General features: G+C 45.1%; 1 protein-coding gene across 1 annotated transcript; it reads left to right on the top strand.

The window, feature by feature from the left end:
* Nucleotides 1–9,310: 9,310 nt before the first annotated feature.
* klf15 (Kruppel like factor 15) lies at nucleotides 9,311–15,739 on the top strand. The gene is made up of 2 exons (XM_071912290.2): nucleotides 9,311–10,577; nucleotides 14,881–15,739. The coding sequence occupies exons 1-2, from the start codon at nucleotides 9,322–9,324 to the stop codon at nucleotides 15,047–15,049; spliced, it is 1,425 nt and encodes a 474-aa protein (XP_071768391.1). The 5' UTR covers nucleotides 9,311–9,321; the 3' UTR covers nucleotides 15,050–15,739.
* The last annotated feature ends 528 nt before the right edge of the window (nucleotides 15,740–16,267 follow it).

Here is a 16,267-nt window from a genome sequence, read left to right as displayed (position 1 = left end):
GTCTTTCAATTTGAGAGCATGACTTATTGATTTCACGTTCAGATTTTGTAATGCTTTCCTTCAAACCTTGCCCTCGCACTCAAATATGTCCTGCTTGCACTTAGATTTGCTCTGCTTCTGCTCAAACTGTATGCTTGCACTCAGATAATGTTGCTTGCACACAGATTTCCTGCGCTCCAGCTTCAGCCCTTCTCCTCGCACTCAGGCTGCTTCTGTGCGCTCGTGAAACTTCTGCTCTCGGATTTCTGCTCTGCTCTCGGATTTTTTGTGCAACAACCCTGTCAAAATTCCCCAACCAATAGAATGCCAGGTGTAGTGTTGACCAATGAAATGATCCCTGCCTCGTTGCGGGCGCGTTCGCTTTACTTCTTAGAGCGTCCCGTACGGGCGGTTACTGTTTAACCGGGTTCATCCACTCCCGCCCTCCGGGGCTTTATTAAATACGACTTTTGGAATAAAAGGACAGTTAATGTATATACCAGCACCCGTACTTTTTCTTTTACTATAATAGCTACATAAAATAGTAGCCGTCTAGCACACCGGCCTCCCGTCGGTGTGCTAGAGGAGAAAACGACGTCACCTTCATGACTCAGGAGCGGGAGTCTTGCGGATCACTGGCCAATATGGACCGCCAAAGTCAAGGACCTCAAGTAAGTTTTTTATTTTAATGGTGCTATTACTTCCTTCAAATTGAATTGGTTAAGTCATATTTGCGGCACAAGAATGCATCCATGATAATATGCGTAAACACGTCCCCACAATTTAATTTAAGGATTTCCTCAGCTTTAACAGTAACAGACCCCTCGTTGTTCAACTGGAAAGCTAGTGCTTAATGTCTGCAATGTAACTGATTTAATTGTAGATATGTTACAGATATGAATATGATACCTGCAAGTGGGGACGTGTTTACCGTATTTCCAATATGTGAAACCTTTCTGATAGAGCAGAGTTTGACACAGCAACGGTAAACATCATTTGAAGAGAAGGATATATACACAACACACCAATTGCGTTTTTAAAATGTAGTAGCTCAGTGAATTTACTTTTGTTTTCTACTGTCTTAATGTGTTAGCTGGTTACTTTTGCTGTTACAGGAAAAAAAGAAACACGGCGGTGTCCATTTTGTTGTTAGTTGCCTAGCAACAATGTTCCCATAACGTACAACACTTGAAAGCCAAGCATATTATCATGGATGCATTCTTGTGCCGCAAATATGACTTAACCAATTCAATTTGAAGGAAGTAATAGCACCATTAAAATAAAAAACTTACTTGAGGTCCTTGACTTTGGCGGTCCATATTGGCCAGTGATCCGCAAGACTCCCGCTCCTGAGTCATGAAGGTGACGTTGTTTTCTCCTCTAGCACACCGACGGGAGGCCGGTGTGCTACACGGCTACTATTTTATGTAGCTATTATAGTAAGAGAAAAAGTACGGGTGCTGGTATATACATTAACTGTCCTTTTATTCCAAAAGTCGTATTTAATAAAGCCCCGGAGGGCGGGAGTGGATGAACCCGGTTAAACAGTAACCGCCCGTACAGGACGCTCTAAGAAGTAAAGCGAACGCGCCCGCAACGAGGCAGGGATCATTTCATTGGTCAACACTACACCTGGCATTCTATTGGTTGGGGAATTTTGACAGGGTTGTTGCACAAAAAAATCCGAGAGCAGAGCAGAAATCCGAGAGCAGACGTTTCACGAGCGCACAGAAGCAGCCTGAGTGCGAGGAGAAGGGCTGAAGCTGGAGCGCAGGAAATCTGTGTGCAAGCAACATTATCTGAGTGCAAGCATACAGTTTGAGCAGAAGCAGAGCAAATCTAAGTGCAAGCAGGACATATTTGAGTGCGAGGGCAAGGTTTGAAGGAAAGCATTACAAAATCTGAACGTGAAATCAATAAGTCATGCTCTCAAATTGAAAGACAACGCTCTTGCATAAAGATAGGAAAAAATCTCCATAGTTTAGAGGCTCGCTTTTCTAATATGAATTGTGTGGATTTAGTTGGCGACCGTGCGTTTTGATACTTTCACCATGTTTAGATAGACCATCCAACTCCTTTATAATCAGAGGCAAGACAGAAAGACTACAGAATATTTTGTGCACATTTAAAGGGGCATTAAATCATCTAGAACCTTTATCGACCTCTACTGGTGACCAGTAGGAATTGCAAACAACCATATCGAATCTCCTAAAAAAAAAAAAAATCGTACTTATCGCCCCTTTAACAACATATACAGTGTATATAAAATGTATCAGTGCATCTTCAGACATGTAACAGTACAAAGGATGCCATTCAAACACAGTGTAATAGTATAGTATATCATCCACCATTAGTATGTTAAGTGTGCATGTGATGGTTACATGCTCTGATGAACACCCAGGATCCTGGAACTTTCACAGACTAGTGCCGGCCATAACAGACAGTGTTGCAAAGTAGAAAGTGCCTTGCAGAGACTGGACCACCCATCACAACAGTAAATGTCTGGAGATATTATCCAGGTGCACGACTTGCACCATATATGGGTGGTGGATGACTGGAATGGACTTAGGTCTCATTTTATATCAGGGTGTGCTCTTAATAATGTCCTACTTAAAGGGGAACACCATCCAATTTGAAGAATCAATAGGTACAGTCAATGTGATCAACACTCTCCTAAAGCCAAAAACAAGACAGCTTGGATTAAACATGTGATGTCACTGGGAATAATATCCCCGTAGATAATAAATTGAAAATGTTGTGGAGCCACATAAAGTTTCTCAGAGTTTTTATACCTGTGTGAGCTTTGTTCTGTGGTACTGATGTCATTTCTGAAACAGAAAATCTCCCCAATTCATTCTCTATGGAGATAAAACAAAATAAAACTTTAATGATCCCCATGGGGAAATTGGGTATTCCTGATCTCATCACATGGTTTAGTCCTAGTTCTCTGGTTTCTGGCTCTGGGAGAGAAATGTTAATTGGCACAAATGTTGATGGACTGTCTTTGAGCATAAAGAAGAAGATAGCGGCTTCGTTAAATCGATTGGTGTCTCCCTGCAGCATGATTTGAATATTGCTTTGATGCCGTAACAGCCACTAGAGTACGTTTCCACGCTCTTACCAACTGTAGAATAACTGACATCATCTTTTAATTAGTTCTCAGACAAGTTCCACTATGTTTGACTGCATGTGTTGCCCGCTGCGCACTCTGAACAAATTCAGCGGTGATTAATGCAAATCCAATTCATGCAAATAGTTTGGCACATTTTCTGTCAGGAGCAGCTAACTGTACGTTAAATGAATTGGAGGTTCAGAATAAGTATCGCACAGTTGTCTTTTAATGCATTGTGACTGAGAGTGTAAAGGCTAATGCCACTCAATTTAAGAATTCATGCATGTTACTCCTTTGGTCTGGGAGAGAGTAGCCAGTATCTGGAGCTGCTCCATAGAGAATCTATTGGGAACTATGGTGAAGGTATCAGTTGGTGCACCCATGGGGATTTTCTGGTGCAGAACTGATAACACTACTACGATTTTCCTAAGATATCTATAAGCCTTTGAACTTGGCACTGAACCACTCAGTAAATGACATCATATATTCATGCCTATCCTTATCTTAAAGGGGCATTAAGTAATCAATTCATTTCATCAACCTCTATTGGCGACCAGTGGGAATTGCAACAACATCAACAGATCTCCCGCAGAGCGTATGGTGGCCAGTAAGTGACACAAATCACCATGCCTGTCTGCCACCAACTGTCATTCTATCATTGGATAGAAGGCATCGATAGAACGTGCATTACAACAAAAGATAATTGGGCCCAATCTTACAATATCATATGAACACATATGACAAAAAAAAAAAATGAGAATCAAGAAAAGCAGTTAGAGAATTGAAAAAAGAAGAAAATATAAAAAAAAATAGAGGAAATGGAGAGAAAGTTAAAACTAATTGATGAGACTGTACCTAAGTAATGAACGAAGTGAAAATAAAATAGTCTTTTTTTCCCCCTAACTACATATAGGCATGCACTGAGTAAATGTATGCAGCAGTGTCACATCTTATGTCAGTAATATCTCACATGCTGCATCTATTTGGAATAAACCCACTTGGTTATTTCCACGCAGATAGCTTTCCCGGCAGCGATGTGGCCTCCTCCGGCGTACGACATCTCTGGAGGGCAAAGAGGAACCATGATTTCCACATCTTCCAGCTTCTGCGCATCCCGGGGGGAGACGGAGACAGAGGAGGAGAAGTAGGGCAAAGGCGAGCGACTAATCCTCGAATCAGCACCGCTTACCCGCACATCCGATGCCCGGACCAGACGAAGGTTAGAGTGTAATCTGCGGGCCGGGCGGAGCGGCAATCTCATGGTTTGGGCTCCAGTTTGATGCCTGGATTAAGAGGTCAATTGGGATCAGCCAGACACGCTGCTCCGCGCGGTCGGCCTATTAGCCTCGAGTTACTGTAATGCGTTCTCCATAGGGTCCCGCGGTGCGCTCGGTCAGGCCCTTTACTTCATACTCGACTGACGACACCGCGGGGTCGGAGGGGAAGCGATTGCACAGGAATGGAGGGACTGTAAGGGAAGGATTTGCAGAATATACAGGGTTTCCCAAGCTTTTCTTCATAAGGAATGAATGAAGCGATTTGTTGACATGCCATATAGTCGTTGAGAGTGACTTGCAGACAAACCGGTATGAGCGGTGTAGGGCAGCGGTTCTCAACGTGGGGTCCGGGGACCACCAGGGGTCCTCGAGGAGGTTCCAGGGGGTCCCCAGCAAACTGATGAATTGTGATTCATCAGTTTACAAGAAGTGAACACAATTAGAGAATGTAGAAGAATGACTGTTTTGATCATATTTCACTGTTATCTCTCTACCTACAATACAGATAGTCATGGAATTCTGGACAAAATCATATCTGACAATAAAAATATTCTCAGATTTGGGTCCGAGAGACAACATCTCATCAAATGGGGGTCTGTGGCCCTAATGTGGACTAAATTATGGGTCCTTGTTATGAAAAAGGTTGAGAATCACTGGTGTGGGGGATGTAGTGGAGGGTAATCTCAGTTTACACAGCTTTTGGATTTGCAGAAATAGAGTTTACCACCTTTTTGGACTCATATAATTCTTTATGATCATGGTATACATCATAGTAAACGGTATAAACTGAGGTAAGTCATATGAGGATATGAGGATCTTTTAAAGCAGCATGAGACACCGGCCCCAAATGACACTGAAACTATCATACCATACACCTGTCTGACAATTTATGCCAAAAAAATCAAAATCTCATTACTTCCTGGAGAAGGGAAAATCTTTAGTGGTGACATCATCGTGTACCAGGAAGCCTACATAAAGAGTCCAACCAATAAAACCATCACAGATTTTGGAACAGTCCCGCCTCTGCCTGCCTTTCTCTCCATAACTGATCTCTCATTGGTTTACACTGCTCTCAAAATGCCGTTTCATTGTGACTTTAAGGGGAAAAAAGCGAATGCCTTTCTGAAAGTATAATTGATTCTTGATCATATTGGTGGAGGTCAGGGTTTACCCAGTTTTTTTATTTACCACTACAGAAAAACAAAGAAGATCTCCGTTCTAATCGCTAACGCAATCATTGCAGAGAGAAAAAGACGCAGCCTTTAAAACGCAGCGACGCCTGAGAATCTATTTCCAGGCACTGTGCAAGAAAACGTCTGCCGCCTCGTCGCCAATTAAGCGGATACACTTAATTGCAGAATCCTAGAATAACTCGCCATGTGTCTCTCTGTGTGTGTGTGTCTCTCCTTGTGATCATGTGTTTCTCTCAGGATGCTGGAGTGGCTGCTTAAACAAACAGTAAAGGACGGGCCTTTGGAAAAGGCTTCCCGTCCGGCTCTGCCCCGCTCTGCTGGTTTGCCCGCATTCTTCCTGCGAGAGCGAGTTCCTCTCTTTGTAGATTTGAGGAATCGTGGTAGCTGTTGTTGTCGTCGGGCTAGTGGTCTGCGCTCATAGCCCCACGCTGAAGGCCGCTGACCCACGCTGACCTAGTTACCTCCGACAAAACCTCCGCGGCTTTGATTTGTGAATGATGGTGAAAGCCATCTACTGCCCCGTTGTTGTCGTCAGAAGCAGCTGTTAATAGAGTAAGGGTTAAATATAGGTGGAGTGTCTGTGTCATTTCATCATAATATAGTAATAGCCTTGTAATAGCTGATTATTTTTATATGCTTTATTCTCCTTCCAGTTGGAAATAAAACACATGTGCCAACACTGACACATAACCTCTTTTAAAAATAAAAGGTTTCCTCCTCTCTAAAGCCTTTCACTTGGTTTTATTACGCATGTGAGCATGTGTATGTGTGTGTGTGTGTGTGTGTGTGTGTGTGTGTGTGTGTGCGCATGGGGGTGCAGGTTAAAAACTTTTTTCCTCTCTAAAGCATCTCACTTGGTTTTATCTGTGTGTGTGTGTGTGTGTGTGTGTGTGTGTGCATGGGGGGAGGCTCCTCTATGTGACATGTTGATTCTCTGTGACATGTAGGCCTATGTATAATTTCTCAGTGATAAATTGAAACTCTGAATAAGAATCTAGCAATAGTATATTATGCATATTATTTTCTCTAAGTGGTAAACTAAAACCTTTAGTCAGTGATCAATCACCAGAAAAAGCAAAAATCATTTATATTTTCAGAAAAACAACAATTTATGCTTTATTTCCCACTACATCCTCGAGAACCCACTTCAAAGGAAGGAACCCCGTGTAATGTTTTTGCTCTTCCTCTTCTTCGCTTTCCTCCTCCAGCAAAGCATCCCCACATGTTGTTCCACGCAATCCTGACGGACGTACCGGAGGGCCCGCCTCCGGCCCCCACCCTCCCGACCAATCAGGCTGCAGAGCGGGGACGAGCCTTCAGTCCCCGGCCTCTTATTTCTCACTCCCGTAAACCCTCGTAGCGCACACTGGCAGTCATGTGACGGTCATATAGTACAACTCAGTCAGCGCTCAGTCCAGTCTGAACGCTGCTGCTGCTGCATGGCGAGTCTCAAGGGCAAATCATGCGCTGGCAGTAGATCTCCCCTATCGGATGCCAAGGAATAAAACTACAACTCACCGCGCGTTTGCGTTTGGGATTATATTTGCGTTGACTGAACACGGTAAGAAAAGGAATCTGGTTTATTTGGCTTTTTATCTCGGAGCGGGTTCGGGGATGTTTGGCCGTGCGTTCGGCTGCTCGGTGCCATATGCTGCAGCAGCAGGCTGGACGAAAACATGTTTACGTTGTAGGAGAGCGAGAGAAGCGCGCCTACTCATGCGTTATGCATGGCCAAGGGGATGGGCAGGGGAATATAGCACGATGCTGTATGTTCTAATAACGGATGGCTTCAATTTGATAGTGGAAATGAATCAAAATGAGTTTATTCCCTCCTGTGCAGCAGCACATGTGACGGGATTTAACAAGTTCCCCTATTTGCTTTAATCCACTGCTGCCTGTAAAATCAGTTTGTGCAAAGCATGTTGATTGCTATGATTAGTTTATTATTATTATTGTACAATTAAAAACAGAGTAGCCTAATTGTTATGTTGCAAGTGTAAATGTAAGGCCCCGGCGAGAATGAATAAACTCAGTCATTTCCAAAACATGCAGGTCGTGGTAGCTGTATGGAAGCATTCATTTTCATCAACATTTGAAAATGAATAGTAAAGACTCCCGCCGTAGGGATGAATGGTACGGCAGTGATGCGCCGGCCGACAGTGGCTGTGATAAGCTGATAACCGGGTGTCTCCCCAACTCCAATGACAGTAATTTGCCTGGATTTACTGCTCTTTAAGTGTCCTGTAAACAAGCGGGCAGGTGATTTATGCAGCGGAGGAGCGCACACTGCTCCCGACTGCCCCATGCGGTTTTTTCTGATAATAATGTTGACAGTTTGCTCTGGTCGGGCGGGTTACTGTCGGTCACACAGCACAGGGGCCCCTGGAAAGGGGAAGGGGGGTTACAATAAATGACCAGGAAAATAACTTATTTATGAAGTCTATTATAGGTATAGTAATGATAATAAAGCGGACCCATGTTTTCATGTTCATTTATATTATTACTATTATGCTGAAGGCTATGACTTTTCCATCATTATCATAATGAAAAATAGGTGTAGTAATCCTATGATCAATTTTAGAGAAACACTATACAAATATCGCAGGAAAACTTTCAGTTGCTACAGGTAAAAAATAGGTTAAAAAATTGGTATATAAGTTAAAAATAAATAAATAAATGAATAAATCCTAATACTATAGGAGATTTAAAAAATACTTTAAAGGACGATAAGGTCACTATAAGAGAATCCTATAATAACACCATAGGAAATAAATAAAAGAAAAGAAAACAGCATGGTCACCATAAGAAAATCCAATAGAGATACTATAGGAGAAAAAAAAATCCTATGCATAAAGTATGAAATGGTCACTGTAAGAAAATCCTATGGGGATGTAGGAGAAAATAAAAACATCTATGTAATCTATGTATAAGTCAAAATATAAGAAAAAATATGAAAAAAATCTCTATCTTGTGAGGGCAACTAATATGATGGTTGCTGTGATTGTACATTAGCAGAGCCTAAATAGCCTACAACTAGACAGTATAGAGTAGGACCATACCTAGAGGGCTATTACAAAAAGTCAATTCAAATTATGTCATCCTATTAAAAAAAGTTAAATACACAAAAATACAAATTGTAGAAATAGAAATGTAGGATAGTATCTATTTCATTATGTCATGAAGTTATTTTTTCTTTCTGTTGAGTCACTGAAATTCTAGTAATGGAGTGTGATATGGTTGCTCTTAAAGGACAGCCTCATTCAACTTGCAAGCCTACAGTGTGTGAACTTGAAATTTAAATATGCAGCATTTAGATTTTGCATACGTGGGCAGAGTCTCATATGGGCTGATAGATGGATCAGAGGACTTTTCATGTCCTAGTGATCTTTGGTTCTGAGTCAGGTTCTTTCTTTCCTTTCAAATCTTTTTCTGTTATTTTTTTTTTGAGGTGCAGTTGCACATGGAATTGAGATTATCAGACTTCTCACTGTCTCTGTTTGTTCTTATTTAGACGTATCCTGACTGGAGACCTTGGATTGCAAGAGGTTTTTTTTCCCCAAGCTTACTTTTTCCATCCTGAGAGAGAACAACAGGTGTTTGACTATCTCACTCCAGTGAGAAGCGTGGCCTTGCTACCAACCCCTCGCTGGGTTTATTTGCTCCTGCTTTCCCAGCAACACGAGGAATAATTCTCTAATAAACCACTTTAAACACAGTCGTGCAAGACAAACGGGAGACAACCTTTTGGCACTAGCCAGGGATGGTAGATAACTTCCTAGTGAACGAGGAGACTTTCCTGGCTTACAGTGGCTCCCCGCCTGCCTACCGGCTGTCCGACATGGTGACAGACTCGGGCTCCTACCAGGTGATGCCATCGCCGTTTTCTGAGGACGATCTGAGCGAGTCGTCCAGCCCTCGTTCATGCTCCAGCCCGGACTCCCAGGTGCTCAGCTCCAGCTACGGCAGCAGCTCCAGCGCTGAGAGCCAAGACAGCATCCTGGACTACCTGCTGTCCCAGACCTCTTTAGGAGGTGCCAACGGTGCAGCAGCGGGGTCGATGGCCCCTATGCCTCTTCCCACTTTCCTCTGGGACTCGCGGAGGGATGCGCCCTCCAAACAGGAGCCTGTGAAGGAGGAAAATTTAGACTTCCCTGTCTGGTCCAATGTGGAGATGGAGGAACCGCTTGGAGGGTCCTTCCAGCCCACGCTTGAGGAGATCGAAGAGTTCCTAGAGGAGAACATGGAGGTGGTGACCATGAAGCAGGAGACCCGAGAGGGTGCGCCGGGGTTATGCCTGGGGCTGGAGGAGGTGCTGGGGCTGGAGGTTGGCCTGGAGCTGTGCAGGGAAGCCTCCCCAGGGCCCAGGCTGGAGCCAGAGGCCAAGCTTTCAGACCAAACTGTCCCCACTGCCAGCACTGCTACCCTGGCCACTGCTGCCACCACTGAGACCAAAACCACACCAGTCGACCCCACACATGAATCTAGCACAGGGCCACACACTGGGGCCAAGAAGGCATCAACCAACAAACCGGCATCGGCAGAGAGCGGTGCAAATGGTGGGGTGCCGGTCATCCTCCAGATTCAGCCCATTCAGATTAAACAGGAGCCCACAGCGGCGCCTCTTACCCCAGTGGCCCAGCCCCCACAGCCTGCCCCTGCCTCGGACATCAAAATCGCGCAGCTACTGGTCAACATCCAGGGCCAGACCTTTGCCCTGGTGCCCCAGATCCTACCCTCCCCCAGCCTTAACATCTCCTCTAAGTTTGTACGCATTGCACCAGTCCCCATTGCAGCCAAGCCCCTTGGGCTCGGGGATGGCTCAGCCAGCCAGGGATCAGGGATTCTTGTCGGTCAGAAGTTCCAGAAGAACCCGGTGGCGGACCTTATCAAAATGCACAAATGCACTTTTCCTGGCTGCACCAAGATGTACACCAAGAGCAGCCACCTGAAGGCCCACCTGAGGAGGCACACAGGGGAAAAGCCTTTCGCCTGCAACTGGCCCGGCTGTGGATGGAGGTGAGTGCTGTTGACAGTGATTAAAGTGGTGACTAATTGAATGCATTTCTTAGTACATCCAAACATTCAATCCATTGGGTGACAACATCAAACATTCACCTCACAGACAGAATGATCTCTGCCCATACAAAATTACCATAATTGTACACTGCAGCTTTCAATGTTTATGAGTTTGTTATCTTAGGAGATTACATCCTCAGAGATTGAGTCATATTTATGACTGGTTATATAAAGACTGTTTAAAGGTTTGTTTATTTGCAGGACTGAGCACTAAGAGCAGGCTCTCCCATACATCTGCATGATTTAAAGGGGCTTAACCCCCATTTGTTAGCATGGCCCATTTGGAAGCAGCAGTAATTATATGTCAGTGGGACACGTCCATTTGCCGTGCGCAGTCTCGCATTGCTCAATGGAAGTCTGGCGCAGATTTTAACTGACACATGAATTGACCTGTCTCTTTTTGAGGTCATCAATTAGCACCAGCTAGGGGGCTTAGAAGGTCTTCAGTGGAGATCCAGACCCCCCCCCCTCCACCTCCCGACGCTCTGTCTGCCCCACAGCGCCAAGCTATACAAAGCTGAGGCATACCACAGCTGAAAATGCAGAAGCTCCTGAGATAATAGAAACAACACTACAACATGCATTTCATTATTGGTAATGGAGTTCATTACTGAGGGAGCAAAGCTTTACTGGCATGCGGCCCTGCTCTCCATTTGTGGAATGCCAGCCATATGCTTTACCAATTAGACAGGGGAAACGTATTTTTCTCCGTAATAGAAAAGCCGAATGAAAACAATTAGCCACTTGTCTTTCTCTCCTCTTCACTCAGCCCTTGAGCTGAAGAGCTCTTAATGGCTGCTGCGCTGCATCCGAAGTGTTAATTGGAACGATGTCAAGGGGCGTAGAAATAAACAGGTTCGCTTGCAGCATCACACTTGTTATCAGGCGGTGAGATATGTGGGATATGCAAGAATAGCTGGGGTGTCATTTTTCTGCTGGTGTAAACTAAATCTGGGACGGAGCATGTGGGCCCGAGTCACATGGGCACAACATGGGCACCTCCTGTTGTGACTCGACAGCTGTGCAGTGGCTGGAGTGTGTGTGTGTGTGTGTGTGTGTGTGTGTGTGCGTGCGTGCGTGTGTGTGTGTGTGTCTATTTGTGTATGCCAAATATATTGGAGCAAGATCTAATTTGGAAGCCAGTGTGTGTAGCAGAGAGAGCAGGAGAGAGAGAGACCTTGCATGTCTTCATCAGTGAAGCAGTTTCTGCACTCAATAAAGTGTGTGCTTACATTCATTAGTCTGAAAGTGTGTGTGTGTGAGGGTGTGAGTGTGTGTGAGTGTGATTCTTGGCCCAGAGTTGAGCTGGCTGATTTCCTGAGGACATCAGGTCAGGCGGTGAGGGTGACAGAAAGTGGTAAAGGAGTGTAACCTTTTGACTTTCTCAGCCATGGGGGAATGCTCTCTATGCACCGCACACACACTTCACTCAGTACAAGGGGCAAGTACTGACATGGTGTGTGTGTGTTTTTGTGTGTGTGTGTGTGTGTGCTTTGCATGTGTGCATTCATCTATGCATACGGTATGTTTGCATGTACCTGTGCATGAACAGGTCTGTGAACAGGTATCCCTATAGCAATCCTTTATGTGATTTGCATTCTGCCTGTCACAGCTTGCAGAGATCAGTCTTAGAGGATCCTGCTCAGTCAACCGTTCAATCATTTATAAGCTCTTCTTTTTCCATGCATGTAGTGAGCAATCAATAATATCCCTCTAAAAGCTCAGTATTGGGCCATTTGACTTTAGTACCAACCTGGCAACCCGCCACTAGCCATGTATTTGTAATGCTGCACAAGTGTGTCCTAATACATGAGGGGAGCTGGAGAAATTTGTGCTGTAGTTATCCAGGCTATGCGTTTCCGACTAACAAAGGGCTCTTGTCCGGACACAAAAGGCAGGATTTAGTTTGGATGGAAGTGTGTGTGTGTGTGTGTGTGTGTGTGTGTGTGCATGTGCGCGTGTGTGTGTGTGTGTGTGTGTGTGTGTGTGTGTGTGTGAACCAGCGTGTGTGCAACCCACTGTATGTGATGGGGCTGGGGCAAACGAGGGGGGCGACGAGGGAAAAAAGAAGAAGTTGGGGAAAGTGTGAGAGAAGCAGCCAAATGAAGTGAGGAGCAGAGAGTAACTGAGATAGAAAAAAGAAAAAAAGTGGTGTTGGTGGTGTTGGGAGGAGGGGGGGGGGGGGGGTTGAGAGAGCCAGATAGAGTGGGAGAAGAGGCCTGTTTTAGTTTTGCACACAATCACTTGAAGGGAGCAGCAGTGAGGAAGTGGAGCGAACAAAGACGAAGTGTTGAATAGTTACCATGACTGTGGGCTAGGAACGTCCAGGCTGCCCCGCTGCATGAAAGAGGAAAGAGGGATCAGTCAAAGGTTCCTCACTTAGGCTGGGAGGAATGAGGAGGGGATGGATGGATGCAAACATACAGTAAGCATGTTACTGTACATTCAAGCGTATAGAAGTGTGAATCCAGGCACGCATGTGTTTGCACTGCATAGAGAATAGTCTCTCCTAGGCAGATCCAATCGCTCAACATTTCCCCCTTTGGCTTAAAGGAATACACCAAATTATTTGGGAGATTGACCCATTGGTCAACTTGACCATTAAGTGATAATGCTAGTGGCCTGCGCTGCCCTATAAAGCCAAAGAACAGTAATTGCATGAACAAAAAAAAAAAAATAGAAAAATGCCTTCAAAGTTTATATCTCCTGTCCCGCCAAAAGTACTGGTACCAAGTCAAATATTAAGTAGTAGAATACACTGGAGCCAATGATCTACCAGGGACACATGGACGATTTTGGTGTCATCACACCAGCAGGACAATCTCCCAAAATGTGGTGTATTCCTTTAAACCACGTGAGCACTAACAGACAATCCAAGCTTCCATATTTCCTCTGGAGGTGTCGTGGATATGATAGCATCAAGGCCAGGCTGAGTTACTCCACGCTTTCAGGATGGTGGTTGGAGGAATGAAGCCGGGAACTCCCTGGGGGGTTTCTGGGAGTAATGTGCCCGCACACGAGGGGAATGCTGAGCAGGGAGAGAGGCCAAGAGAAACTTCCATATACCCTACGCTGCTCAAACACTCTGCACAGTTCCACTCATGCTGGATGAAGTGCAAGGTCAGAAGCTCTAACTAGACAAATACCTCCGATTTGGTCCGGCAACCCAAGTCAGTGTGTAGTCGTACTCTAATCGCTCTGTTAGCAGTGAACTGTTCAAATGGATATTCATTGGCAGGTATGTGGTAGGTGTCTTAGGTGCTATTCAAAGGGTTTTATTGGCAATGTGACTGTTCTACTCCCTCTCCATCTAAACCACTGTCAGATGTTGGAAGTAACTTGCTCACGTCTGTTACTCTTAGCATTAAGCGTGTGCTGTATCTGCGTACAACAGATAGTAAAACGGGCTTTTCCTCCAGCTCCTTAAAGTGTCGCTGCTTAATTACAGGGCGAGATCGTATCGATTCATCATCTTGTCAGGTCCGCCGGCAAACATCTGGGCCGCAGAGCCTGGCCGGGGGAACGGACAGCTCCGCAGAACTAGGTTGCTGGGAAGAAGCCCTGGAGCTGTCATCCCTCAAGGCTTCGGCCATGTTGCCTCGCATGCTAACTCCGCCGCGATGTTCGCTCGTCCAAACGAGTAACGGGGAGTGAGTTGTAGCATCGACGTGTGAAGCATTCCCGCTTGTGACAGAAGATTACGCTATAAAATCCGTTGGGCTCGGTGAGAAAATATCTGCTCTCTGTAGCCATTGTGTACGCTTTGGGGAAACAGGGAAGTTGCCAGCATAAATAACAGAGCGAGCGCTGTGGAGAGATCAAGGTTCTCGTCTCTGATTGCAGTATGCGCTGTAGGCGGAACGTGTCAAGATGAGTGCTGTAAAATACCCACAGCACACACTGCGCTATTTACTTTAAACATAAATGTTTTTGTCGGCTCCATTTGTTTTTTGCTCATTTGTTTGTTCTAGAGGAGCCAAAGATGAATAGTTTCCTCATGAACAAAACCCTCCAGAGCAACAGTCTCCGGATGCATAGAAGATGTTGCATTATGAAACTAGTTTGCAACATGTGCAGTATGATCCATGTGTCTTTGCTGGCAGTTTTTGAGCCCATGCGCCGGAGACGTACCCCCCTAAATTGTAGGACTTTCCCTTAGAGCGCAGACGTCTTTCACTCTTGCTCCATTTGTCTTTGCAAACTATGAAAACGGCGCTCTTCCTCTTCTTCTTCCTCCTCGCAGGTTTTCCCGGTCGGACGAGCTGTCGCGACACCGGCGGTCCCACTCGGGGGTCAAGCCCTACCAGTGCCCCGTCTGCGAGAAGAAGTTCGCCCGCAGCGACCACCTGTCAAAACACATCAAAGTCCACCGCTTTCCACGAAGCAGCCGGACGGTCCGCACAGCAAACTGAAACCCCACTGGGATCACTGGGATCACTCTCACACGGACATAGGCCACGGGAGCTGGGTGTGTGTGTGTGTGTATGTTGGGATACTTGTATCGGTGTGAATGCGTGGGTGGGAGCGCGCGTTGCTTTTTCCAGAAGCGTGTGATTGTGACGTTCTAATTTATTGTACAAAGGCAAACCAACGACGAGTTACCATCCTCTCCGTGATCAACTTCGCTAAAGATTGTTGTTGCTGTTGGTGCTTTTGTATGTTGTGCTCCTTCTGTTTGTTTTTTTGCTCTGTCTTTATCTCCTCTCTCAGCAGAAGATAAGATAAGTTTATTTTCTTTCAATCTGGATTACGAGACTGCTTTGGTAATAGCCTTGCGTTTCTATTTTACCTGGATAAGAACAACTGCCTTTTATCTTCCTGAAAGCTGCCAATGTCTTGGACATTCCTCATCTTATGCAATGTTTAGGAAGTCAGACTGAGGTTTCTCCTGAAGCTTCGTCCTTGTTTTTGCTGCCTTGCACCATAGCTCATTGACGGAAAGGTCGAAGAATACCTTTGTCGTTCAACTCGATGTTGATGCACAGGTAGAGAACCATTGTAATATGTGGACATGAACTACTGATAGCATAACAAAGTAAGGCAACGTCGCTATAAGCTACTGGGAGTCCTCTCAACATTTTAGAGCAACTTTCTAAACCTGCTAAGACACAAGGAGGGGGAGGTGGGGGGGCGGGGCGGGGGGGAGTAATAGAGCAACACAAAAAATGCAAAATTGATACACAACTAAAAAGTTAAGCGCACAGTCATGATTGTTAAATGGGCCTTCTGATCAGTGTTAAGTGTTCTTTGTTGTTTTATTCAGCTTTTTTATCAAGAAGCCTTGTGTACCTGTTGGTCTGCTATTCTTATCGCTTTTCTGGCCTTACTGTACCACAAAATCCTTACTGGAGAGCCAAATGGTTTCAGAAGTCATGCTTTTCAGTGATCCATGTTTGATGGGGTGTTACGTGACTGTAAGATGGTTTCAAGCCTAACAATCAAAAGGTGTCATACTGCAGCCCATGTCAATCAGTGCATAGCCATGAAACTGAATGTCTCAGTTTGCTCTTGTTATTATTTTAACTATTATTTTGCTGTTGACTTGACACAAAATCTGCCTCAACTACACTTTATCTGTTACTGGAATACCCCCGACCAGCCTTGGCCCTCAACTGGCGGTATGTTAGTGT

Source organism: Centroberyx gerrardi, chromosome 5, assembly GCF_048128805.1.
Source record: "Centroberyx gerrardi isolate f3 chromosome 5, fCenGer3.hap1.cur.20231027, whole genome shotgun sequence".
Taxonomy (NCBI): Eukaryota; Metazoa; Chordata; class Actinopteri; order Beryciformes; family Berycidae; genus Centroberyx; species Centroberyx gerrardi.
The sequence above is the reverse complement of the archived record's forward strand: the minus strand, read 5'-3'. Positions and strand labels throughout refer to the sequence as shown.